At 32.0% G+C, this 26771-nt stretch overlaps 4 protein-coding genes across 7 annotated transcripts; all 4 read right to left on the reverse strand.

The window, feature by feature from the left end:
* Positions 1-6121: 6121 nt before the first annotated feature.
* LOC129312738 (olee1-like protein) lies at positions 6122-7560 on the reverse strand. Its single transcript, XM_054955425.1, has 2 exons — positions 7327-7560; positions 6122-6566 (listed from the first exon to the last, which is right to left on the reverse strand). Exons 1-2 carry the CDS (start codon positions 7490-7492, stop codon positions 6232-6234), a joined length of 501 nt encoding a protein of 166 aa, XP_054811400.1. The 5' UTR covers positions 7493-7560; the 3' UTR covers positions 6122-6231.
* Positions 7561-8328: 768 nt separating this feature from the next.
* On the reverse strand, positions 8329-15944 carry LOC129313323 (14-3-3-like protein D). Of its 4 annotated transcripts, none has more exons than XM_054956282.1 (7): positions 15765-15944; positions 11674-11980; positions 11499-11586; positions 9506-9615; positions 9276-9424; positions 8632-8676; positions 8329-8539 (listed from the first exon to the last, which is right to left on the reverse strand). In XM_054956282.1, the coding sequence occupies exons 1-6, from the start codon at positions 15838-15840 to the stop codon at positions 8654-8656; spliced, it is 753 nt and encodes a 250-aa protein (XP_054812257.1). In that variant the 5' UTR covers positions 15841-15944; the 3' UTR covers positions 8329-8539; positions 8632-8653. The 4 variants fall into 4 exon arrangements, with proteins under 4 accessions (XP_054812257.1, XP_054812258.1, XP_054812260.1 ...); XM_054956283.1 differs by having other exon boundaries at positions 8628-8676; XM_054956285.1 differs by having other exon boundaries at positions 8628-8676; positions 9282-9424; positions 15765-15942.
* LOC129313322 (pentatricopeptide repeat-containing protein At3g49710) lies at positions 12228-15758 on the reverse strand. The gene has a single exon (XM_054956281.1). It carries the CDS (start codon positions 14892-14894, stop codon positions 12729-12731), a length of 2166 nt encoding a protein of 721 aa, XP_054812256.1. The 5' UTR covers positions 14895-15758; the 3' UTR covers positions 12228-12728.
* A 5134-nt stretch (positions 15945-21078) lies between the features above and the next one.
* On the reverse strand, positions 21079-26713 carry LOC129312478 (dol-P-Man:Man(6)GlcNAc(2)-PP-Dol alpha-1,2-mannosyltransferase). Its single transcript, XM_054955116.1, has 10 exons — positions 26166-26713; positions 25707-25794; positions 25430-25589; positions 24958-25175; positions 24553-24848; positions 23274-23388; positions 23051-23189; positions 22214-22410; positions 22043-22132; positions 21079-21429 (listed from the first exon to the last, which is right to left on the reverse strand). Exons 1-10 carry the CDS (start codon positions 26627-26629, stop codon positions 21301-21303), a joined length of 1896 nt encoding a protein of 631 aa, XP_054811091.1. The 5' UTR covers positions 26630-26713; the 3' UTR covers positions 21079-21300.
* Positions 26714-26771: the final 58 nt, after the last annotated feature.

The following is a 26771-nucleotide window of genomic DNA, read 5'->3' on the forward strand; positions in this document are numbered from 1 at the left end:
TTCAGAGTTTGCTTTGACTTATATCTCATTAGTTGTGCTCCCTTCTTGTCCTGAGCGTAAATAATCTAAGGGAGGGACTAGAACTCGGAATAATGCTATTTCCCTTGAAGTTGATGGATAAGTGCTTTCTAATGGTAATAGTGGTTGTGGGGGAAATATCATGGATAAGATGGCCTTTGGATTAAAGGATTCAATTGTGAACTTATTATATCCCTCCTATGATTGCGGAATTGCTTGCTATCATTAATGGCCTTAATCTTTGCCAGGCAAACAACTTGTGCATTGTTGATATTTACCGTGGCTGTATCAAGGATATCATGTTGATCACTAAAGGATGTGATGATTCTCATCTTTTAAGGACATCGTTAATGATGCTTGTTTTATTGTTTAGTGTATCATAAGGACTAGAGTTTAGCTATTCACCATATTTATAGAAGCTCCAACCTTTCTATTAATTATTTAGCTAGGATGTCTCACAAATTAGCTTTGCATCTTGATCATCCTCTACCTTTTTCTCAAGAGGCGGCGGATGATGAAAGTGTCTAAAGTGGACCTATTATTTAGATGTAATATCTTATGAGTATTGAATGCATTCTTCAATCAAAACAAATCTCTCCATGTATTAATCATGAACACTTCAATGTAATTTGTTTAAATTTTTATGTTTATTTTTAATTTCTAATTCATAATAGTTGTGGGTGAAAAATGGGAAATTGTATAGGTGGCATGATGTACCCTTGATATGATGATATCTAAGGACAAGATCAACCTTCTTCCTTTGTCAGTATGAAGGTTCTATACCTTCGGGCTTCCAATTCTTTCAAGGCTCTTACGAAATACGCTTATAGCATGACTAGGCTTGGACATGAACGGAATGATCTCTTCTCTGTCTGAAAAACCAACCATTTGGTAACAATATTCTTTTTTCCTTTTTCCTTTTTTTTTGTAGAAATCTGGAAACATTCTTTTATTATACATATTTCTTCTCCTTTCTCTTCCCTCTCATTCTGGACCTTCAACCTTAACAAAGGATCACTAGCTCTCGCTTAGGTTTTCTTCAATCGAGTTTGTTAGTTAATGCCTTGTACTATTATATTTTGTGTGTTTCTAATCATGGTACTCAATTCATGTCTCTTTCTCCTATTTCCTTTTCCACGTGTCTTGTATGTTTTTATTTTCCCCCCTCTTTTCTTGCCTTTTGGAATAATTTTCTTTTGTTTCCATCTATCATTATCCAGGATGCCTATTGCAAGAGCTTGAGAAATTGCTGGTAGAAATAGAGGTTGAAGATTAGTTCTGATTTTGATGTTGAGAAAATAGTGTTGAGGATTGAAGTTTGTGCAGCCGAACAAGGTAATTTTAGATGGATTGAAGCCTACATTTAACAAATTTCAATTAAATAATAAAAAATATTTATATATTATATTTATTTCAATTAAACAATAAAAAATTATCTATTCTAATAGTCATTTTTATTTATTTTGGTTTTAGCAAACAGTGTCAAGCTCAAAGATTCAGGTAAAGTGAAAGCACACCAAATGTTCATGCTTACGAGATGTAAACAAATGTGGAATTTTCCAAGAATGAGAATTTCATCAAATATAGAGTCAAGGGTATAAATTTTATTATGAAAGTTTAATGTATGATTCATAATGTTTTTTCTTTTACTAACTATAATTCATAACTAACAAATATAATTGAAGCATCTCTATTTTCTTAAACATTGAAAAATGAAAAGCTACTTACAGTTTTTGCCCTTTAAATAATTTTTAAATTTGGTCGATCTGGTAAAAGATCAATTTATACTTGAAATATCAAGTTTTTTCACTACTTCAACTAGCTCCAAAGATCTTAGAATTATTTGGAAATCTTAAGTTTGTATATCATTTAATTTTTCATGCAATTAAGTATACAAAGATTAATAGATGCGATCATCTGTCTGAAATGTTTCTATTGTAATTCATCTAACGATTCACCATGCTATAGTTTTCTAGAAATCCATGCTTATGTAGCTGATAATTTCAAGGTTTACGCGAAAAGCTCTATATAGTCTATTGTTAAACTGGTGTTAGCGTATAGCTTTGTTTTAAGATAAGGGTATATATAAGACTTTTTAATTTAGATCAACTTATTAGATGCATATTTTGTTCTTTAATTTATACTTAAAAAATTGAGAAAACTAAAAAAAAAACATACTTTTTGATCCCTACACTTTGCTTGTGTTTTGTAATAGGTCCTTGTACTTTTTTCGATATTTTAAGTCCCTTCAGTTTTATTTTTTGATATTTTAGATCCCTAAATGAATAAAATAAACAAATTGAACAAAATGTAAAGACCTTGAATGAACGTAAAATATCAAAAAATAAAAATGTAGGGACTCAAAATACAAAAAAAGTATAGAGATTGATACAAAATATAAGCAAAGTGTGTGAATCGAAATATATATTTTCCCAAACTAGAAAGATCTCTCAAATGAGAAAGATGTATACTTTAGTTTTCATATCATTATTTAATTAAACTAATTAATTTAGCATTGTAGTTAAATTTTTTTAAAAAAATTTAATTTATTTGTTTTGCTAAAATAATTTGATTTTTTTAAAAATAAAAATTTCAAAGTTAATTATACTTAATAAATACCACTACCATAATTCAATTAAGAATTATAAAAATATCCTTGTATCTCAAAGGTACATATATGTTTTTACTTAGGTAAAATAATGTTAATAATGTTAATTGCATGGGTGACATACTAGTTTATATTAATAAATATTATTTTATTATTTATAGTCATCCTTCTATTGAAAACAGTCATATCTCTTATTATTTTATTATTTTATTATATATAATTATCCTTTTATTGAAAACAGTCATATCTCTTAGTGAATACTCCAACTTTAGTTATTCATAGGTTATTTTGACAACCCTTTACAAGAATGTCCTAACTTTATATGACTTGACTTGACCTAATTTTTCGTGGTTTTTCATGACCTTGTGTTAACAAAATTATCCATAGGTTCCAAAAGATTGTTTGTTGTAAATTTTATTTTTTTTATATTAACGTTGATGATCTCAGGGATTATTTGATTGATGTATTTTAAGAATAAAAAATTTACATTTTACAAATAATAAAATTAACATTGAAATTTTCTAAGTTACGATTCTTTTCTAAAATGCTTCTCGGTTTTAAATTATATATCGTTATTAAATAGCTCAAATCGTTGTGAAAATCTAATGATAATAAACTATAATACCTTTGACTTTGTATTTTAAATTTGACCCTATTTTACATTGACTTATTAATGAATTGTAAATATACAAAAGTAGTTAATATTTTATTGCAATTCTAAAGATATAGCCATCATTTCAAACCCACCTAAAAGTTTTTTTCAATATGATGATTTATTTGAGATGGAGGGACTATTAGTTTACAATATTAGTTTTTCGAGAACTTGTTATTTATTTTCCAAAATTTACGAAAACGTTTTTAGTTTATAATATATTGAAATTATGAGTGATAATATTGATAAGCATAGTTTTACAATTTGTAGCTTTTACAATTTCACAGGAACTTCAATTTTGGAGATCTTCATATATCTTTAATAAGTCTTATGCCTTCTTTAGTTTTATTTTTCTTCCCTTATAAATAATATGATCAAGGATTTGAGATTATGATAAATATAAGGGTAAATAATTTTTTTTAAACTTCGTGTTCAATAACATTACAAATCTAGAACTCATTTAATGAGTAAATTATTTCTTAAATTTTTGGAAATAGTTTAATCTGACACTGTCATTAATAAAAGTTAATTTTTAACATAATTGATCAAAAAAGGACTAAAAATTTTTTGGTCCTTTTTCACAATTTTCTGGATCCTTATTTGTAATTGTGGGGTCCTTTAATGTAATTTTTTAACACTTTTTTATAATTTTAGTATTTTATCATTTTATAGTCAACAAATAATTAAAATTAACTTTGTTATTGACAAAAGCTGGATTGCATTGATTTCAAAAATTAAAAAAATAATTTATATAATAAATAAGTTTAAGATTTACGGTGCTATTTGACATAAAGTTTAGGAGTGATTTGTTCATGTATCCAAAATATAATTGACATTATGTTAAAAAAAATATAACTTTCACTGTGACGTAAGAAATAAATAAATGAGAGAATCAATAATTATAAAGAGAGGAAAGGTCTTTTATCAATTTTAATCTTTTGAAGTTATAAATCTGCAAGGTTTTAAAATATTTTAAAAATAAAAAACATTAATTTGGACTTCTTAATATAATTGAAATTCTTCAGTTTCTTTTGTTTTTTGTTTTTTGGCTTTAAAACATAACGCTATCAAATCATTTTGATTTCTCCAAAAAGACTGTGAGATTACAATTAAGTTGCATAGATCCATTAAATATGCAATCAAATTAGCTTATATTAATTACGATTTAAAATTGACAAAGGTGTATGTATATAATTATATAATTATATATTATATATTAAAAAATAGTAAACATATGATGAAAATATGATATCACTTTTTTAGGTGGGGCAAATATGTGGTCTCACTTGCATCCTCATAAATGGGTCTCTCTCTCACACACACACACAATGCTAGTTATGAGATCAGGTGTGTTGTTATCATTGTTGTGTATTCTTCATCACACACACACACACACACAATGCTAGTTGTGAGATCAGGTGTGTTGTTGTCATTGTTGTGTATTCTTCATTCTTGGACCTGTTACCTCAATGATCAAGACTGAAGAATTTAATTGCATTTTTTTGGTGAATTTGCATTGCCTTTTAATGTCAAGAACATTGAGTTAACTAAAACTGAAAACTAATTAAAATAAAATGTAGAACTTTCCAATTCTAATGAATAATCAATAGGGAAAAGGGATGTGGATATAATTATGGAACAATTTTAAAGTGAATTGACACGATTATAATTATTGATGTCTGCAGAGGTTAGCATTATCAATATTTTTTGTGGAATGAATCTTTTCCTTTTGAATGCTGATATTCACAGTCATCTACTTCATTATCTTTTTATGTTTTTCTTTTGAAAAAAGAGCCATTACATTGATTCACTCTTTTTTTATACACCATTATTTAGTACTCCCTTCATTTTAAATTATAAGACACATTTAGATAAAATCTCACATACCAATAAAACTCATTAAATACACTTTACAATTTTACCTTTTCAAGACAAAAATATGAACTTTTAAAAATGCCCTTTATTTAATGCTCAATCAATGAAAGAATATTAAAGAGAGAGAGTATATGAGAAGGGTAATATTAAAAAAAATATTATTAATAAAACTTTATTTTTTATCAAAGTATCTTATATTTTATAAGGTTAAGTCTTTATTAAAAGTGTCTTATAATTTAAGATGGAGGAAGTATTTCATATTATTGGGTAGTATTTAAATATTGTCAAATGTAATTAGGAATAGCTTTCCTAACATGATTTTTTCCCACCCACAAGAATTTTTTTTTGGCCAAAAAAACACAAGAATTAAACCTTTGACATTATAACTTAATAGAAATTGAGTCTCTTCCATTCAATCCAACTATTATTTATTTAATTTTGAAGTTTGATGTAGTTTCATGTGTGTCTAGCTTATTGATTTATTTATTTTTATTCACGTGTCATTCCATATTGCAATTACAGAATTCAGAGAAAGAAAAGAAAGAGGAGAAAAAGTAAAAAATAGTCACACACAAAAATTTAAAATAAAAACTTTAAAGAATCTTCACAAATTTTTCTTCAACTTTTTGTGATTTTAATTGATTTTATTTTTATGGAACAAAATTAACAAATACTTCACTTTTAATTCTATCTCATGTGAATTCTATTCTCTACTGTCTCTTAGAGAACAAATAGTTATTGTTATTAAAATTCTTTTAGTATTCATTGCTGAAACACAAACTATGTTGGTTTTTAAAATTAAATGACCATAGCCATTTGTTAGAGACAAGTCAAGAGGGGACAAGGGTTTCAATTGTCCTTTAAAAAAATCAGAATTTTTACTTGTAAAAAATATTAAAAATTAATTTTGCACCCCTCCTTTCATGTTTTATTTTCAATTTAACCCTTCCGTTCATTAACCACAGCTATATCATAAGCATGAGAGGCTCATGGTGACAATCATTTATTGAATATGGCAAACTCATTGGCAAAATAAATTACCAACTCACATTCCAATTAATTAATAACCTCTCCAAACTCAATCATCAACCTTAATGTTGAATATATCATATTCTTTAACCATGAGGGCACATCGAGGGTCGTATTCTTTGGACATGAACCCCAAGGGTCTGACGAAACGAGTTGAAAATGATAAGACATTCGTGTTTATCAGCGTAACTCTATCACCCTTAGCAGCCACTGTCTCAGTACAACTTGGGTGAGTAGTCTGATCAGTTGATATCTCACAATAATTATTCTCATGATTGTCATTCATTGGAATAGTGTATACGCCATTTTGATCCGTTAATCCAGTGTTGGTATATGTCATGTTGCCTTCTTCTGATGTTTTGCATTGCAAAATCACCTTAACGCCTGCATAAATGTGTATATAAAACAAAGTGTCATTAATTGCATGCCATAGATTCTCTTGGCAGAGTTAGGTCCCAAGGTCATGAGAACTTGGGTAGACATTTTAATTCAAATAATATAGAAATATTTATTTATTAGAGGTGCAACATGAGAACTTCTCAAAAAGTTATCCCATCCCAATACTATCCTCATCCAAGTATGTTTAATTGTGAAGTTTGATAGGATCTGGTATATTTGTATTGGTATGATCGCGCCCAAATATTTATTTATTATTTATCATCAAAATCTAAACCCATATCATTTTGAGATGTGAGATTGTTCTTGATTTTAGACAAATTGAACTAAATCTTGATTGATAGTTTATTTTAACATTTTTTATAATAATATCATTAAAATCATTTGTAAAGAATATCATTTAGTTTTATAAGAATATCATTAAAATCATTTAGTTTGAGAAGACAGATTAATTAATTAAGGTGTACTTTGAACACCATTAAAGAAAATAAAAGAGAGAGATGTCATCTAGAACTTTTTATGATCATGATGAAATTAGGGATGGTTACTCCTATATCACACCAAATATGAGAAATGAATCATATTTTTTTTTTTTTACCCATAAGTATTACTTTATTGGAGACAATCTTGTTTGAGACATGTTAAGCATTCAAATATTAATTTATCATGTTGTGAGGGATTAGTTCCTTTTAAATAAATCATATTATTTACAATTATGTACATTGAAAATTTTTGTCAGGAATGCTACCTTTCAAAGGAATGCTAGATCTGGTCTCTTGTTGGAAGCGACATGGGTCGCAATAAATCCTTCCTTGAATATTGTAAGTGCCATTATCACCATGAGCAAACTCTAAAAGGGCTGAGAAGCAAAGGGTTGAAACAATGAGAGTGACCAAAGAAGATGGCTTTCCCATTTTGGTTCTTTAGGTTAAAATGTTTCAGCCCTTCGCAGCTGATACACAAGGATCATTCTCATCCTTAAATAGAGTTGAAGCAAACAAAGAGGTTTGATTGATGTTCAGTTTTTATCTCCCTCATATGGTAAATATAGGGTTAACTATCTTTGAGGGGATAGGGAGTGGTTTGTATTTGATCAATTTTCCTTCACATTTTGTTTGACGTGCAGCTTATCTTCCCTCAAACGAGAAGAATCCCAAATTTAGAGGTCTTTATTTTCTATATTCAGTTAACTAAGGGAAAACACAACTACAAATCAAACAAATTATTTTTTTTTTTTGGGTTGAGAATATGTAAAAATAAGTTGTCAAAATTCCGTTCGCGTTTCTATCACATTTCAACTGGTAACAAAAACTTCAATCCCTGTTAGGTTGGACAAAAATGGAGAGGATGGATAATTCTAATGAATTCAATTTAATTTAAAATATATATATAAGTTGAGTTATAAAAAATTTTAATATAGAGAAGATATAAATTAAAATATTAAAAAAATAATTAAACTATCTTAATCCCACTTCTCCAATGCAGCTTTTTAGGAACTGGCCACCTCCATGAACTCTCGGACTTTGATTAAGTTAAATTGTCTTTTTACCAACAAAAAAGGTGCATTGGATTAGATGATTAGGTTCTTAGGCTTAAGTTCCTTCTTTTTCATCAGTTTAAACTAAAACCGTGGCCTTGAAACATCAAATCCCTACCAATTGAGTGGGGACACACATGCTTATAGCCTCATAGGAAGAGACAAACTTTCAAAGTTAATTGAAAAAATATAAGAGAGATGTTAAACCAAATCTGTAAGTCAAAGTAGAATCATGCATAACAATCCGGTGTTACTTGTTCGAGAAACAATTAAAAAAGTGGCCAACAATAGCTGAAAACAAACAGAAAGAAAAGAAAATGATGAGAAAAGGGAAAAATAAATGAAGAGGATTTCAATCCAATGCTTTTATTAAGACTAAAACCAAAGTCGACGAAGTTGCACCATCCATATAAGGGCTTCTTCACTGCATTGAAGAAAAAATACGTTGGTGTGAGAAAAATTCACTTGTTAGTTAACCTATCATTATCATATAGTTATGAAAGAAGACTGACCCACCTAATCTTGCCCTGCACCACCGCTAACTTTCCACCTTATGGCCTCCTGTGTCACAAACAAGCATAACAATAACCTCTCTGTACTAATTGGTGAGGGAAAATTTTCAGAACGTGCTTTGAATGTTACAGGTTATCAGAGTTGAGTCTAGTCTCTGTATTAACCTCTCTAAAATTGGGGTTACAAATGGAACCCCTGGAAGTTCATGTTTCAGGAATGTCATCATTTTTCCCCTCCAACTACATGTGGCCCCTGTTTATTGCATGGGGTTTAAGTTATGGACCACATTGTTCATGATTTATGAATGGTGTAGCTTTTTATATATTATATAGACACACAGACACACACTGATGATTTTTCTTCAAGTTGGTAATGGAACTTGGATTTGGCCTAGTTAGGATCATTGGACCAGGAAATCTTTATTATCTTGAAGTTTATACTTTTTATCTTGAAATTTGAAAAGCTCTTCTTCAAGATTATTCTTTAGTCTCAAGTTCATGCATTTGACAGAGTTACTTGTCCTCTGTTTTTGCGTTATTTTCTCTTTCTCATCAATTAAATTCTTTTTCTATAAAAAAATAATGTAAATCATAGAAATGTTGCTTCATGAAAATGCAGATTGCATGACAAAAGAATGGAGATTGTACCATCACCTTCTTGCACATCAGAAGTCCATAAATCACAGTTCTCTCTCAACAGTTGCAAAATCATTCTACTATCCTTGTACAATTCCTCATCATGGGCATCCAGCTCTGTACACGCATCATCAAAAGCTTGCCTTGCAAGATTGCAAGCCCTGAAAAATAAGAAGTATGAGGAGAAAGATTTTCCCTATTAATCCTTCATACTGGTAAATTCAAACAATATTTCTGCATACCTTTCAGGCGAATTCATTATCTCATAATAAAACACCGAGAAATTTAGAGCCAGACCCAACCGAATGGGATGTGTAGCAGATAACTCGGCCTCAGCAGAGCTAGCTGCCGTCTGCAAAAAATTAAACATCCAAAGTTATATCGTCCAGAGCTTGAATTTGTGAGAAATATTATCTAACAATAAGAATAACTTGTAAGACCATGGTGTACAACAACAACAACAACAACAACAACCAACCTTATCCCATTAGGGGGGGTTAACTACATGGATTGTATGATGCTATTGTAATCTATCATATACCAAGCTTTTAAAAATATTGTTAACTAAGAGATCTAAGTCAACATTTTTAAAAGTGTTCTCTTTAGCCTTCCTCTACCCCTCTTAATAGAGCTTAAAGTTATTCATTTCACTCTCCTCACTGGTGTTTCCTGTGATCTTCTTCATGCATGTCCAAACCATCTTAAGTGATTTTTGACCATTTTGTAAATGTTGTAAGACCATGGTGTAAGAGCATAAAAAAAAGCCACACAAGTCTTAATGTAAAATTCAAGGCCCTAATACAGCTGATCACGATTATAAGTAACAATAGTACATAGACTTTGAACATATAAAATTCTGACAGGAAAAGAAATATATCATTCACAGAGAAGATATACTTTGAATTTTCAACATAAGGCTGTTTAGTATGAATTTGAGGAATCTTTTCCCCTAAGGAAACATAAAAGTTTTTGTTCCTTTATTTATTTTTTATTGATTATCTGGATTCATTTCCAATTATATGACCTTAAGATTAAGGTCAACTTTATTGAATTTGTTCAAGAAGTAGGAGGATACTAACTATCCGTTGATTAAAAATTTGACAATAGTGCCTTCCAGATTACACAACTGTACTCCAAAAAAGTCATTTTGAGAGAACATAGAAAAGGGCGAAATTTAGCATCTATACCCCAAATTATTCAGGCTAAACATGCTAAAGTCACCACTAGCAAATAATAAAAGACACATGAGACCAGGGCCCGGAACTTGTGGCGTAGTCAAGCTAAAGGAGTCAGCAAACTTATAAATCTTGTCATATCCTGGAGCTGAAACTAGATCATTAATGAAAAAAAAAAAAATAAAGGAACAAATACTTTTACGTTTCCTGAAGGGGAAAAGATTCCTCAAATTCATGCTACCGGTGCAGGAAAAACCCCCAGGGGGAGTGGGGGAAGAGAGAGAAAAGAAATGACAAAATCTTCTTCAATACATCCCCGGAGGTGTCATATTAATCAGTCAACTTGTTAGAAAAATCTGGTCATAGAATGGAAGTGAATGATTCTCGAGGATCTAATGAAGGGCATTGCTGGACAGAGGAAAAAAAGAAAAGTAAGTTGGAACCGGCCACAACAAATGCTCATGAAACACAAGAAGAAAAAAATGGAGAATTCCCTTTTTTCCTTTTATCACAATTTTACCACCCGTTTAGTCTTATTAGAGTTGAGAAAATGGATGGACACAAATTCTGAGGAAAATTCAAGCCCCATACTGACTAGAAATGAGCCTCTTGAGGCTAGCTCAGGTGGTATAAGTGGAGTGAGATGTGAATTGAGGTCAAGAGTTTGAATATTCCCAATGTATAAATAAAAAAATGGGAATGACATGACAGCACAAAAACATTTCATGAGATTGTTGATCAACAGATCCTATTAAAATATATATCATGAAGATGTTCACCTTAAAGAACGTTGAGTAGAAACGTTGTATGGGTTACAATTAAACAGAACCATCCTTCACAGAGTACTATAGAGTCAAGAAAGGTGACCTTTTACTGGTTTCAATTAATAAACATCACCTAAACTTTGTGCAAACAGAAGTAATACATACTGAGCATAGCAACAGCAGCGAGGAAGATCCATTCATAACATAGTAGAGCACACACATTTTACAAAGAGCTGATCCTTGTCATATTGAAAAAGATATCTAAAAATAATGCCAAAAATTTAAAGGTTGAGTACCTGATATGCCTTGAGTGACTGATCTGCTGCATCTTTCTTCTCATCACCAGATCTGAACTCTGCCAAATACCGATAGTAATCTCCTTTCCTGCACCAAATCCAAAAGTCAAAATCAGTGAAACAATGTATTGTAATTAAAAATTCAAAGGCAACAGCATGAGAAAACAAAGCATACATCTTATAGTAGAACACAGATGATTCTGCAACATTAGTGGATGGGATAAGATGCTCATCCAGTAGTATCATAATGTCACTGCAAATGTTGGAAATCTCTGACTCCACTTTGCACATGTAATCCCTGATAAGCTTTGCACTCTGCTCATTCCCCTTTGATTCCTCATTCTGCGCTAATGATGACAAGATCCTCCATGACGTCCTCCTGGCTCCAACTACATTTTTGTACCCAACAGAGAATAAGTTTCTCTCTTCCACACTCAACTCAACGTCCAGCTTGGCCACTTTTTTCATGGTATCTACCACTTCTGCACACACCAACGTGCCTAGATCACTTCAGCATCTAACAGTTTTCAATCAAGAAGCCAAGCAAAAGCATATTTAATTCAATCCAACAAACCTGTAAAGTATTCACTGCTACATACCCACAACGATAAAACTGCTTCATTTTTCCTTTTCCAGCATTAGTTGTAAGAGTGTTTTGAGTTTTAGTGCCATATAGTTTGGCAATTAGTATCTTTTTTCGATAATATTTGATTGAAGAACAAGGACTAGTTGCAAAAAAAAAATATTGTGATTTTATCCATGTTAATGAAATATTCAATTAAGGAACAAGGATGAACAATGTCATTTTGATAATAATGAGAGATGAATTGTGAATTTGTGCATAGAAGGCTAATTTGTTGTGTCCTCTCAAAGACAGATTGACACCGTACTAGCATTAAAAACAAGTCAATCGTACTTGGTTTGACCTCTTGCACTTTTTCTGATGTCATGGGATTGTTAACCCCAGTTTTCCATAGGATTTGCAGTCAATATTGGGATGCATCTTCCATTTTGACGAGACAGATAACAGATTTAGTGGAGGCTGTGCATCCACTTGAATTCTGTTTAGCATGTAATACATACTTTCAGATCAGTTCTGACATAAGGTAGATTTCTCAATTATGCCTATGTCCTGCTGGGGTTTAAGCATACAGCCAAGAGCTTATGTTCACTCAGAAGTAGCATTCTTTGTTCTAGTGGCAACAAGGAAAAGAAAAGCATTTTTGGTTATCACCAATAATCACCACAAGAACACAATCCTTCTGTGAAGCAATGAAACCTGTAAGCATCTCTAACAGTGATTTCTCTATGGGTAACAGCAGAAATACTTTTGATGGCGTTGTGGCAATCACCACAAATTCTCAAATTCTTCACAACAAGTATTGGGGTCCCTTCTCTGGTTGCAATCAGCCCAAATGCAACTGCCAGCTTCTCGCTATGATGCATCAACCTTCTTTCTTTCTCTTCTACCCCGTTCTCTTCATCTTTCACCAATGCCCATTTCACATCTGGCACATATCCTGCTCTCTTTATCTTCTTTAACATCTCAGCCAAATACTCATGAATCTCCCTTATCTTCGGATGTGAGGTGTCCTCAGCCACAAACACATGCATCCTCTTATCCAGCTCAATCCAACTACAACCTGGTGTCTTTTTCACACCTCTAGCCCGCATCAACCTTTTAATACTTGCAGCCTCTTCCCATCTGCCTGCACTAGCATACATATTTGAAAGCATGACATATGGAGTAGCATGACAAGGGTCAAGAAGGAGGAATTGATTGGCTGCTTTTACCGCCAATTCCATGTTGCCATGCTTTCTACAGGCACCTAGTAAAGTACCCCATTCAATGGAACCAGGATTAAATGGCATTGTCTCCATAATCCTCTCAGCTTCACTGAGTTTTCCAGCTCGTCCTAGAAGATCTATCATGCAGGAAAAATGCTCTGCTTCTGGCTCAATACCAAACTTTTCTTTCATCATATTAAAATATTTTTTACCTTCCTCAACTTTTCCAGTGTGTGCACATGCAGAAAGAATGGATATGAAGGTTATGCTAGTAGGGGCAAAATTCTTTTGCAGCATCAGTTCAAAAAGATGCAGTGATTCTACCTCAACACCGTGTTGTGCATAACCTGCTATCATTGAATTTAGTGATACTGCATTATGTTCTGGCATCCTATCAAATAACCTTCTTGCGTCTAGAAGATTCCCACATTTAGAGTACATTGCAACAAGAGCATTATTGACTGAAATACGATTAGAAGGGATGTCAGATTTTATTGACAATGCATGAATCTGTTTTCCCTGAGAAGGGCATGATAAATTAGAGCATGCACTTATTGCACAGACAAAACTGCAGTCATCTGGGCGAAAACCAACACGCTGCATCTGCCGGAAGCAAGCAAGAGCATCTTCAGACAAGTTCTCATTCAGGGAAAATCCAGAAATCATTGTGTTCCAGAGAACTAAATCTGGAGCAAGAATTTCTTCAAAAACTTTCCTGCAATCTAACATGCCTCCCCCACACTTAGAGTAGAAATCAATTAATCCACTCCCAACATGAGCATTCTGATGAAACCCACTCTTGATTAACTTGGCATGAAACTGATGCCCTCCTAATGAATCCTCCAAACATGTAAAGGCAGTCAAAACACTTGCTATAGTGAACATGTCAACGCTCAATCCTAGGCGAATCATATCCTGAAGCAGAGCCAGTGCTTTGTGTCCTTCCCGGTGCTGCCCAAATGCCACAATCATTGAATTCCAAGAAACCTCATCTCTGATTTCACCCATTCCATAAAACAACCGCTTTGCATCATCTAAAAATCCATTCTTACTATAATATGTGACAAGCACATTGTTAACAGAAGTATAAGAATCAAAGGCGCTCAATATTGCAAAGGAATGTAACTGCTTAATCAAATTAATATCATTGCTAGAAGCTGTAATGACAGCAGAGAGGGTGAATCCATCCAAGTCAAGTCCCATATGCCGCATACCCTCAAATAAGCAAAATGCAGGCTCTGTGTCACCACGATTGGCATAAGCAGAAATGAGAGTGTTATAAGACACAAGATCAGGCTGGGGGATTTGATCAAACAAGTGGTGGGCAATATGAACATGGGATTCTTTGGCATATGCTGAGATGATAGCATTGAAAGAGAAGACATTGGGGTGAAGAGTGCAATCAAAAACGTGGCGAGCAGAGCAGAGTTTACCACATTTGGAGTAAAGGTGAATGAAATGGTTGGAGATATATGTTGAAGATGGAAAGAGGGACTTGATGTATTGGGCATGGAGAGACTTGCCGATTGAAAGCTGTCTCTCTACAATGCACGTCTTCAAAAGGTTGCAAAAGTTTTGAAAAGTTAATGTCCATGATACTTGATTCATCTAATTAGGGGGCGCACCATCAACTAATTGTACTACGTTGTTCCAAACTTAAAATGATATTCCGAAGCTTCTCTTTTGACACTTCGTTGTAGAACTTGCAGCACTGTGGAGCGATGCTCATCAAGGTTGGGAGCACCGGAATCCACCACATGCTTCAAGAAATTATAACTTGTCAGATTAGTTATAACACAGAAGACCAGCTTCTAAAGTGATCTTTTGTGCAAAGATAACTAAAAGCAAGGAAGTAGAAATAAGTTTTATTTGAATATTAAAAAGATGTAACCTGTGGAAGGACAGCTGCCAAAATCAGAAACAAGAAATAGGAAGGTTTTAACAGTTACTGAACTTGTCAGGAAAAAAAAAAAAATTCATTTAGACCCCCACACTGATTAAACCACTTCAGTTGTTCTTTCTCAGGCGAGGGAATACTTCTTTCCCGGTAATTTTCAATCCCTTTCTAAGGCCTGATTAAAACGTTAATACGTAAAATTTAAATGTAATATTTAATACAATACATTGGTCCTATAATAAAAAGTGCAAAACACCTCCAAGTTGAATGAGACCGTTTCCGAACTTTTCCAGAGTACATGACGGGAGTTAATCCAAGGGATAAAATATAGTTGCTTCTTCTTCTTCTTGTTTTTTTTTTTTTTTTGGTTTAGCTTATTCGCAGCAAATATTGGCAAATAAGAGATGGAAAAAAAAATTACATAATTTAGCAGCAAAGGATAAAACATTATAACAGCAAACTTCACTTAATAGAAAAAACATCAAGCGAGAAGATAAAGTAACAACCAAGAATTCAATTCAAAAGTGGAAAGAACGATAAGAATGAAAATCTAACATGCGAAGGAGGAGATGGAGACAGACCATCATATCGCTCGGTTTGTTCGGATAACTTGGCGATGAAGAATAAGTTGTCACGGTCGTCGGAGGAAGAAGCCATGGCTGATCTGAGCCGAACTCTCTCTCTAGAGAGTGCAGTGAGAGAGGAAGTAAGACACAAGAAGAAGGAACGGAGAGAGCGAAGGCACCATTTAAGAATTTATAAGCAGGCGAAAACCGTGCAGGAGCAGTTGTGGAACTGTAAGAGTATTAAATAAAAAATTAAAACAAAATAGAGATACATGTAAATGTAATTCGGAAAACAATAATAATTAAATTTATAATTATAATTATATTATATTATAATTTACCTGAATTTCGTATCTTTTTTAATTTTCTCTATCACATTGAGACGATTTTCTTTTTTCAAATTTAAATATCTTTATGAATTAGCAAAAGAAGATTTTTGTAGTTATATAGTATCTTTTTAAATATTCTATATATTTTTTTATATTGACACCAACATATCCAATATATATATAATATTGAATATTGAATTTATTCTTAACAAGATTACAACACAACATTCATGAATTATGAATATGAACAGTATCATTTCAATTTAATTTTAAAATACTGATTTTGTTGGATTATAATTATATCAGTCTTCACATTTATATATCCAAAATACGTCTGTATTTATAAAATCCTTAATTTAATCCTCCATAAACATCATCTTTACTCCGAGAAAGTTTATATAATTTGCTTGATTTACTTTGTATTTTATGGGAAGTTATTATTATTTTTTAAATAAATATATTATTTTTAATGTGAAAGCCAAAAAGACCAATATACCCATCCATCCATTCAATATAAAAAAACATCTGATTAATTAATGAAATTAATATGGGTATAACAGAAAAATTAAAAAAAATTGCTACTACGGAAGTGTAGAACTAGACTGATTGGTATTGTAAAGTTACTTCCCTAATTATGAGAGAAATGTGATGTTTAATTTTTTTTAAAAATTCACAAGGATCAAATTTAGGAAGTATTTATCCCTAATCCTAAAATCTAAGAAAAGGGCCCAAACTGGATTATTTAAAATTCAAATTACAAAAATTTACTGGTGTTTGTTCAAACATATAAAAATTCGAAGTCCTTGAAAACAAATAGTTTTTTTATTTGATCCTTGTGAATAACTTTTCCTAACGTCCAAAAATGGTAAAGACTTTTTGGTGCACTGAACAAGTGGTTTTACTTCCAAAGGAAAAATAATTTTTACTTCCAGCAGTTAATAAATATTGACTTTAGTTATTAATTGACTTAAAAATAATATGAAAATTATTTAAAAACTAAAAAATTAAAATAAAAGATTCAAAAAATACATACAAATATCTAAAAAATTACAGAAAATAATTCAAAAAGTTTTTGTGTCATTTTGTATAATTCTTTGATATTTTTTCTATCATCTTCTTATCAACTAACCATCAAAGTGAACATTTATTAATAACAGAAGTTAGATTACATCATTTTCAAAAGTGAAGAAAACAATAAATGAGTTTATAATCTATGATATTATTGGACTTAAAGTTTAGAGGGTGATTTGCTTATTTACCCAATATAAATTATGCTATTTACAATTACATATTCTAATGTTCATTGATAATGAGATTTGGATATTTTATTTTGGATATAAAAATATTCATAACTATTTATCAATGATGGTGTAGTGAATTTAAAAAAAAATTCTCATACATAGTTATTAGCATTTTTCATATTGTGATATGAATGAGAGTAGAAGATATATTAATTTAGAAGTGTGAATCTCTTTGCATGCCAATCTAAAAAGATTAGTACCAAAATTTGATCACAAAATATTTGTGCAACGGGAAAAATGATGAAAGGAAGGGGAAAAAAAAAAGGAGAGCAAGCAATCTAATATCTATATGTAAAAATTATTAACGATTTATTCAAAAGCAAAAGTGATGCCCTAAATGACATTCAAGTTATCAAGTAATTAAGTGCTGCATTATCAAAATAGTCCAAATGATAGATTCAATAAAAGAAAGAAGAAGACTATTTAAAGACTTGATGATTGTTAGGAAATTCGCTATTAAAAAATTAAAATATACAAATAGTCATGGATGCTAATTAATCTTGACTCTTTGTGTTGATTGTTTTCATTTAAGGTCTCCGACTCCATGCAATAGATCTTGAATTTAACTCTTTTACCTTGTGTTGGATTAAAGGCACGCTTAGAGTTTTATTAGATGAAATGACTTTTAATTACTCGGTGACACTTGGCATGCCACCTAAGACTTAACTTTACCTTATCAGCCATGCAAATTTTGGCAGCCTGGTTAGATAACTTTTAAAAATATATTCAAATTATATTTAAAATGTGTTTTTATCAAATTCAATAAATAATTAAATTTTTTAAATATACTTTTTGATAGATATAAATTAAAATTTAAACGTGCACTTAAATGTCACATTGAATGCTATTTTAAAATCATATTGGACTCCACATTTGTTCGTTACAAACATAAAACCCAGCAAACCTCATTAAAAAAATTGATCAAGTCTCATATTTTAATGCAAAGGATTAGTTTTGTTTGTTTCAAGTTTTATTCAAAAAATATATTAAGACTCTTAAATTGTCAAGTGCAATATTACTAGTTTCCTCTTCTTCTTCTTTTAAACACAAATTTCTAATATTTAGTACCATTTTTGTCAAATTTAAGTATTATCAGTTTAATCGAAAGTAATTCTTTGTCATGATTTTTTTATCAACAAAGGTTTAATCACTCACATCAATCAAACAGTCTCTATTCAATCCAATCATAACTTGTTGGTTAGATATTTTTTTTAAAATTAAATTTAATCAGCTTTTCTCCGTCAGGAACCAATCCAACCCTGTAGGGCCGACCCTTAAAGGGCTCGGGCCTAAAAGGGCCAACCTTTTTAGACCTGAGTTTCCTTTAAGACCCTAATATTTGAAGTTCAGTCTTTGATATAACGGCTTAGAGTCGACCCTACGGGCTTTAGGTCCTTTTAACTATTTTTATTTTTTTAAAATTTTTTAATCAAACAAAAAATTACTTCATTATAATATAATATCCAATCAAGAAAGGTTAAAAAAAACTAACTAAATAACATCTAAATGAACTAAAAATACAAATAAAATAATAGCACTGCAATAAGCAATGGATCGACTAAGTCGACAAACATCCAATCAAAATTAGAAGAGTAAATGTTGAATTTAATGAATCATTATCATGGATCTAGATGAATTAGGGAATTGAAGGTTGTATTTTTTTAAAAAAAATAGCAGTCAAGGATTTCTGTATGAAATTTATATTAATTAAGAATCAATTGTTGTCAAAACCTGAATGAAAAATAAGCTACAATGAACTATTGTTAATTTAAAATGAGTTGTTATTAAAACTTAAATGAATACTTATTGATAAAGAATAATCTGAATTCACAAGTATCTACTTGGATTTTGACAACAAGTGATCCTTAACTAATATAATTTTTTATTGGTGATTCTTCATTGCTATTTTTTTTTGCCTTCCATCCTCAATAAATATGGGCTGATATGTGATGTGGAGTAAGATTTAGTTTATTTTTTGTTCAAATCTAAAAAGAGCAAAAATTATGAGAATTAATTAAAAAAATATGCATATGCGGGCTTAAACAAGCCGGCTCTGTGAGGGCCGACCCATTTAAGCCCTAGATTAAACGAGCTTAAACGGGTTAGCTCGTTTAAGCCCAATTTATCATTTTGGAGTCTTATTTATAAGCTTGGCCCTATTGTTGTATAGGCTTAAATGGGCTAGTCTGACGGGCTCGGCCCGTTTTTTCAACTCTATGGATAATGACATTTTGTTTCTTCCCCATTTTTTTGCCCAACGTTTCTTTCTCATTTTAACCAAACAAATAATTTTCATAGAATTAGTGTATGTTTGGATTGAAAAATTTACTATTGAGGTTGAAAAAAGTTAGTAAATATAATGTGATTTATATTTGAATATTCTTTTTTTTAGAAGTCATTTAGATAAATTAAAATTTATTTAGATAATTTTATTTAAAAGCCAGTTGAGATGTTTAATAAAAAAATAAGCATAAATTTTTTTGTATATTTTTTGACTAATTAATAACTAAAAAATATTAAACTTAAAATTACAACTAATAGGTGAAAAATCTTAAATATTCAAGATAGAAGAGAAGAGAGAGACAACATAAGCCAATAGATCAATATAGAAGTCAATGTGAATGCAAAAGCCAGAAATCTTGGCTTTGGTGAAGAAGCTCATTTAAAACCTAATTGAAGTTGAAATTTTTTAATAATCCAAATAAGTTTTTTAATGGCAAAAATAAGTATGATTTTTTTTATATTTTTTCACTAATTAATAACTACAAAATATTAAACTTAAAATTACATTTAATAAATGAAAAATCTTAAATATTCAAAATCGAAGAGAAGAGAAAGAAAGTATAAATCAACGAATTAATGCAGAAGCCAACGTGAATATAAAAGTCAGAAATCCTGACTTTGGTGAAAAAACTCACTCAAAACCTAATTGAAGTTGATTTTTTTTTTTTTATAATCCAAACAAATTTTTTAAAGTTTTCTCATCTTAATCTCAATTAATTCATCCTATTTTAGGTTATAAAGTAATCCAAACATGCTTTTAGATCGCTATTTTGTGACGCTATCACATACATAGAATATCATGATTTCCTTATAGGAACAATCATTTTGCAAAATAATTCTGGAGACTTTATATGTTAAGGTGCGTCATACTTTATGATAAGGCATGGATTGGCTCTCAAGATTCTTTCAAAAAGAGCAAAAGAAAAAGTGTCAAAGAAAAGCTTAAAAGCATTTTTGTACACCCTGTCATTATCATTATTTGGTGAAAGAGAATAATGAAGCAACGCTGGTAAATGATGCTTTCAATAATTAAGATCACTATAATGTTTGCTGTAGATTAGTATAAATTACATTATTTATGATTTATAAATAATCTAATATTTTTACTCTCAAACAGTGTAATTTATTGGACATTTTATAAATAATATTGAGAGAAAATTTTCTTTTCCCCCCTCAATTTTTCCAACAAAACAATTTTCCTTCCTCTCATCCCTTTTTGTTCCAAATCAAAATTTGAATTTCTATTTAAAAAATATTAACATTTAATACCTAACTGTATGATGATTAAAATTGCCTCTAATAAAAAGACATTGTTTGCAAATATTAAAAAACAAAAAGAAGCAGATTTTACTGCTTCGAAAAGAAAAACAAAAATCAAGGGTACAAATTCAATTTTTGATGAAACTATAAGATTGATTTGTTAGAAATCTGGGCAAAGACTATAACTAGAGTGTTTGTTAACAGATCAGGTAACTCCAAAAAAGCTAGCCGTCTCAAACAACAGGAGTTTTTCAAGTACTGGGCTATCCATTTTCATCTGCTCATGCTTGAATGGTTACAGGCCTAATAGTTCTACAAAAGAACCAATCCAAAGCTGTAATCCACCAAATTACAAGGCATATTCAATCCCCAAATCATTTAGGGTATTCTTCTTAGTAGCTTATACATGCCAAAAACATTCCTGTCTTGCCACAGGTAAGGGATAAAGAAGGATCGATACTTGGCTGGTGAAAGCTCCCGGTCCAGATATGGCAATGCAGCAATAGGCTGAAACACATACAGATAACAATGCTCACTCGTTTAAAATGAAAAAAAGAGGGAAAAATCACAAATGAGGACCTTTGAATATCACAAATAACCAACTAGGACCACGAAATTATGAAAATAAATTTTAGGACCATAATCCTTTTTTGCAGTTTTAAAATAATACTTTGACTAAAATGCCCTTGTCTGAAATGCAAACTAAAAATTCACTAGTACTAAAATCACTTTAATTGAGTTGAAAATTTAGTTGAAGGGGGTTATAAAATCACTTTATTTGAATTGAAAAAGTTTTTACTCTCAAGCTTACACTTGGCCGAATTAAGATTCGCTAGTCTTGAAATCACTTTGATGGGGTTATAAATTTAGTTGAAAGGAGTAATGAAATTACTTTACTTGAGTTGGAAAATTTTTTACCCCCAAAGATGCAAACTTGGTCACCAAAGAGGGATAATTTAGTCATTTTTAATACTACAAAAAAGACTGTAGCCCTAAAATTCAATTTCATAATTTTGTGGTCTTGATTGGTTATTTTCAATCTTCAAAGGTCGTAGTGATTTTCCAAAAAAAAAAAAAAAAAGTTTTGGAAGACATGAAAAACTTGAAGAACGGCTTTTACCTCCCATGTCGACAAGTCGCTTCCAAGAGTCAGGTATGGTCTCTTTAGCTGCAGCTCGACGAGAAAAGTACAAACATCGATGTCACGAAGCTGCCGATAAATGGAAGTCAGGTTCCTTCTCAAAAATGAAGATTAAGGTACAAACGACATGAACAGTTAGAGTGTACATACGTATTGTTCATCGGATGCAATGTTTTTATTGTTAAAATATGGTGCTGCTGCTGCAGTCCCACCATTGGTAGAATTAAATGGGAAGGGAAGGAGACCTCTGAACCCATCATCAATCCACCGAACTTGGCCCACAAAATCAGGGACGAAAAATGATGAAGGAAAACGATGCCATTCACTTCCAACACAAAGTACAGAACCTGTAACATAATGGGACAAATCATATATGATTCAGATGTTTGGGTCTCATACTTTATATATTTGCCCATTGAAAGTGGTTACTGTCTATTTCTTTTTAGCAGTGTGGCATATTGCCAAAGCAATCCAAAGTTAGAGCACCCTTCAACAAGCACTCTGACAAACAAGCTTTTGATTGATAGTGAACGTCTAGTTTTGTCCAGAAGATAATGGCAAAATTGTGTGAAGTTGGAAGTGACAAATAAATAGGGACAACATTTTGGAACAGGAAATATGATTTGTGCGAAAGAGGCATGTTTTATGCCACAAGCACAAGGAACAGGTTCATGAAGTGTAAATATTATCCTGCAAACTGAAGATATCCTTTAAAACTAAGGCGGGTGATGATTTTCATTTCATTAACACAATTTATACGTCATTTGCATTCAGATTCCAGACATGTTAAATTAGACGACCAGAGAGTCTGAGTATAAGTTCTCTTCTAAATAAATCCTTACAAAGGCATAAAGAAAGCTTTTGAATTTATATCAGACAAACAAGAATTTTAATTTAATCATGACTCTACTTAAACAAAATATTACTTCTGAATATACCAGCATGCACAAACAAAGGAAACAAATTTACCAAAAGATTGATCCTTACCCATTTCTACATCATCATGATGCTCTAAAATCTTGTAAACCTCCATAGGGGCAGAATAACCATGAATAAGAGAAAATGTACGGGCATGAGAGAAACATAATATGAGGCTAAGAATGACTGGTCTCAGAAATTTGGCTATCTGCATGTTAAGCAACAAGAGTTAGCAAGAGTACTTTTGCTGTCAGCTACACTCGAAGGAAGGGATCAGGAAATGACAATCCACCTTCACTAAAATAAAATTACTGTCTGGATTATATTTGTCACGGAAGAGATCAGGAAAGCTCTCAATGACAGCTGAAGCAGCAACACAAATAAGTGTATATATTGGATAAAGAAACCTGCACATAAAAATTTCGACTATTATTGTTAGCGTATGTATAAATTCTATATTTGCCTTCATATCCCACTGATTGAATAAGCTAAGGGAACAGAACCAAGTGAGAAAATCATTTGCAGCTTTGTTTATCTGAAAGGTCCAAAAGCATCTCAATAATTTTTTTTTTGGCTAAAACCAAGGTTAATTAAATTGGGAGAGATTGGCGCCCTGAGCAGGACTCATACTCGTGAAGGAGTTGACATCTAGGGGAAAACTAATATTCCTTAATGACCAGCTCGTGCAGATGCATTAATGGTATATACTGGGAAAAGAATCAGACTTCTGTCAATTTCAAATAAAATAAAGAGTCAAATATTGAACTTCTTTGATCAAGTTCATCCAAATACCAAATTTACTCCCTTAGCTGCTCAATGCACATCAGAAAACTTACACAGATATTTTGCTAGACCACGTTCATTGTGACTTTTAAGGAAAAATGTTCAGACTTGTACCAGTTGTAAATAAGATAACAGGGTCAGACAGTGAAGATACCATTCAATAACTTGGCGATGCCCATGAAATACGAAGATCAAATTCTTCCATCTACCAAATTTCTTCCCTCAGCAGCTCTATGCATATAATAGGAAAACTTACAAAGATATTTTGCAAAACTAAGTTCACTCTCTGACTTCAAAGAAAAATTGTCCAGACTTGTGGCCATTTCAAATAAAAAAACAAGGATCACATAGTAAAGATCTAGTTCAATAACTTGGAGATGCCCATGAACTACAAAGCTCAAGTTCTTCCATATACCAAATATCTTCCCTTAGCTGCTGCATATACGAAAACTTGCAATTGCTTATATGGTACTAAGTTCATTCCAACACTCAATCAAGTCCACCGTTGACTATAAGCATCTATAAGAATTCACTAAGGAATTCATACACTTAGAAAGAACCAAACCATCTGAATCCTACACTAGAATAGAGTACTATTTAAGACTACCAAAACTAGATGGACTAACTGGTATTAGCCAAAAATAATGAAACAGAAAGATTAACATCCATTTCAATCTCATTATACAGTATACCAGGTGCATGTTAGTGTATTTGAATTTTAAGTCTCAAATAACCTTGAGTGAATAAATTGTAAAGACAGTCAAGATCAGGTCAAAATCTTGCCAAACCTTTCTTCTTTATGTGGCTGCAACGACATAAACCCCAGCCAAATATATATAGGAGATACTGTAATCAGCAGGTCCGGTGCGTATTTCTTCTTTGCAATTGGCAAAAGTCCCAAGAACAGCATAGCAAGAACAAAACCAAAGTTGAAATTGTTAAATCCATTCCTTAGATAATATAAAGGCCCCTCGGTCCCATATAAATGACTTTCACCACCTCCAGCGACATTATATATCAACAGATTCAAAACAGAAGAAGTCCATCTTCCATAATAGTAGGAGTCAATAAGTACCGATGATGCCTGGAAAAAAATTACATTATGTTAACCATGCATATGTTAACAACACAATATAAAGAAGATAACATCATATACATCATTTGATGGCAATCAAATTATTAGGTTAACTTACAAGAAGAATAATTGAGGTCACAGCCCCAGCAATAAATGCTTGCTTGAATTTTCTCAATAAAGAGGAAAGTGTCACCGGAAGGAAAGCCAAGATTGAGAATGGCCAGCCAAGTATCACACCAGTAGCAGAAACAGCAACTGCTGCAGCAGGTTTATCAAGAAGGAATAACCCTGATGCAAGAGAGATAGCGTACATCGAGAATGAGCTTGGCAAGAAACCTGAAAATGACAAGCAATTGACACAAGATGGATGTTAGCCAAAATTTGCCAGCATTCTGACTTTGGAAACCTTCTGATGATTCTTCAATACATAAAATCAGATCAAGATTTGTTCATTTTCCAGATTTTTTTGTTCCTGAAAAAGAATGCATGTCTGAAGGTGGGGCTATCATCAAAGACTACTCATGATGATGAAAGAACAAAGGCATAGAAGATACTGAAGTTTTATCTAATGTAATAAAAACTTCACTTACTTGTGCTAGCAAAGAAACAGCCGCTGGTTAAGCACAGCATTGCAAGTGTATATGAAGCAAGCCGTTTTCCATATTTTCTTGAAAGAGCTACTACTAGTACGGTTTCTGTGATAACAGAGAGAAGCCCAAGAAAGAGTCTTACAGCATAGAATACTCTCACCTATGATACAAAAAGACATTGGTAAAAGGCGTATATAACGAGGAGCACAATACTTTCCCCTAAATCATGAGCAGAACAAAGTCGGTAGTAAATCGTTATGATCAGCCTGAATCTTACCTTTTCTTCACCAAATATCCAGGAAGCTGGTCGACCCACTATTTCATGAAGTAAAAGGTACAAATACGATCGAAGAGCAAACTGTGAACTGTAAGAGGAATAAATTAATGGTCAACAGGATTGTAAACATAAGACCGAAGCTAAAAAGATCCTATTCCGAGTTATTAACCAGCACACATTCTTATGATCCAATTCTCTTTTATTTGCTTATTTTGGCAAGTTACAGACTCTGTCAAGTCGGGGCTCAATTAAAATAACATTTTTTTCCTTGGATTCCTCTGTTTCCAACAACTAGCCACACCCATTAAAACGCCACTAAAATATAAATTACAGCCTATTCAATCGCACATTGGCCTTGCAGTTTCTAAAGCAACTAGAATATAACCCACTATTTACTTCGCTATGGACCAACATCAAGAGAGAGAGAGAGAGAGAGAGAGAGAGAGAGAGAGAGAGTGCCTGTATTCCCAGGTCTGAAACCCAGATTTGTAAAGCAGATAATGAAGGGGTTCCCAGTAATTGAAGACCTCATCGCAGTCGTGGATAATGTTAGAGGAGGCACTCATGTACCTCAGCATCCCCAGAGCAAAAAGGGGTAAGAACCATCCCAACCCTTTGTCAACCTCTTTGTCGCCGTCTGATTTCTGGGGTTTATCAAGCTTCGTGTACGGAGATGCAGACGACGACGACGGGTCGGAAGGTTGAGGGCGTCTCTGCCTCGGTGCAAGGGACATCATGCCTTTTCGCGATATCAAATTCGAAAGTCTCTTCTTCTTTAGCGGTGTCGCTGCTTGAGTCAGTCTATTGGTGGTTATAAGCTGAAACGATTTTCTACATTCGAACTTTGCTAAGCAGTCTTCATTTTCATTTCCTTCCTTCCAAGGCAATGTCAGATTCCACCCCTCTTGTTTCCGTACTCTCATTCCCTTTTTTTCCCCCCTTCCATTGGCTTTTGCCTTTTTTTTTTTTTAAATTGGAAAACAATTTTTAAGCCTTTAAATTCATTTCATATCTTTTAATTGATAAATTTATCAATTTTTTTATGGAATTGTTAAAATTTCTCTT

Source organism: Prosopis cineraria, unplaced genomic scaffold, assembly GCF_029017545.1.
Source record: "Prosopis cineraria cultivar Desert tree isolate PC_DT_omini unplaced genomic scaffold, ASM2901754v1 PC6, whole genome shotgun sequence".
Classification (NCBI taxonomy): domain Eukaryota; kingdom Viridiplantae; phylum Streptophyta; class Magnoliopsida; order Fabales; family Fabaceae; genus Prosopis; species Prosopis cineraria.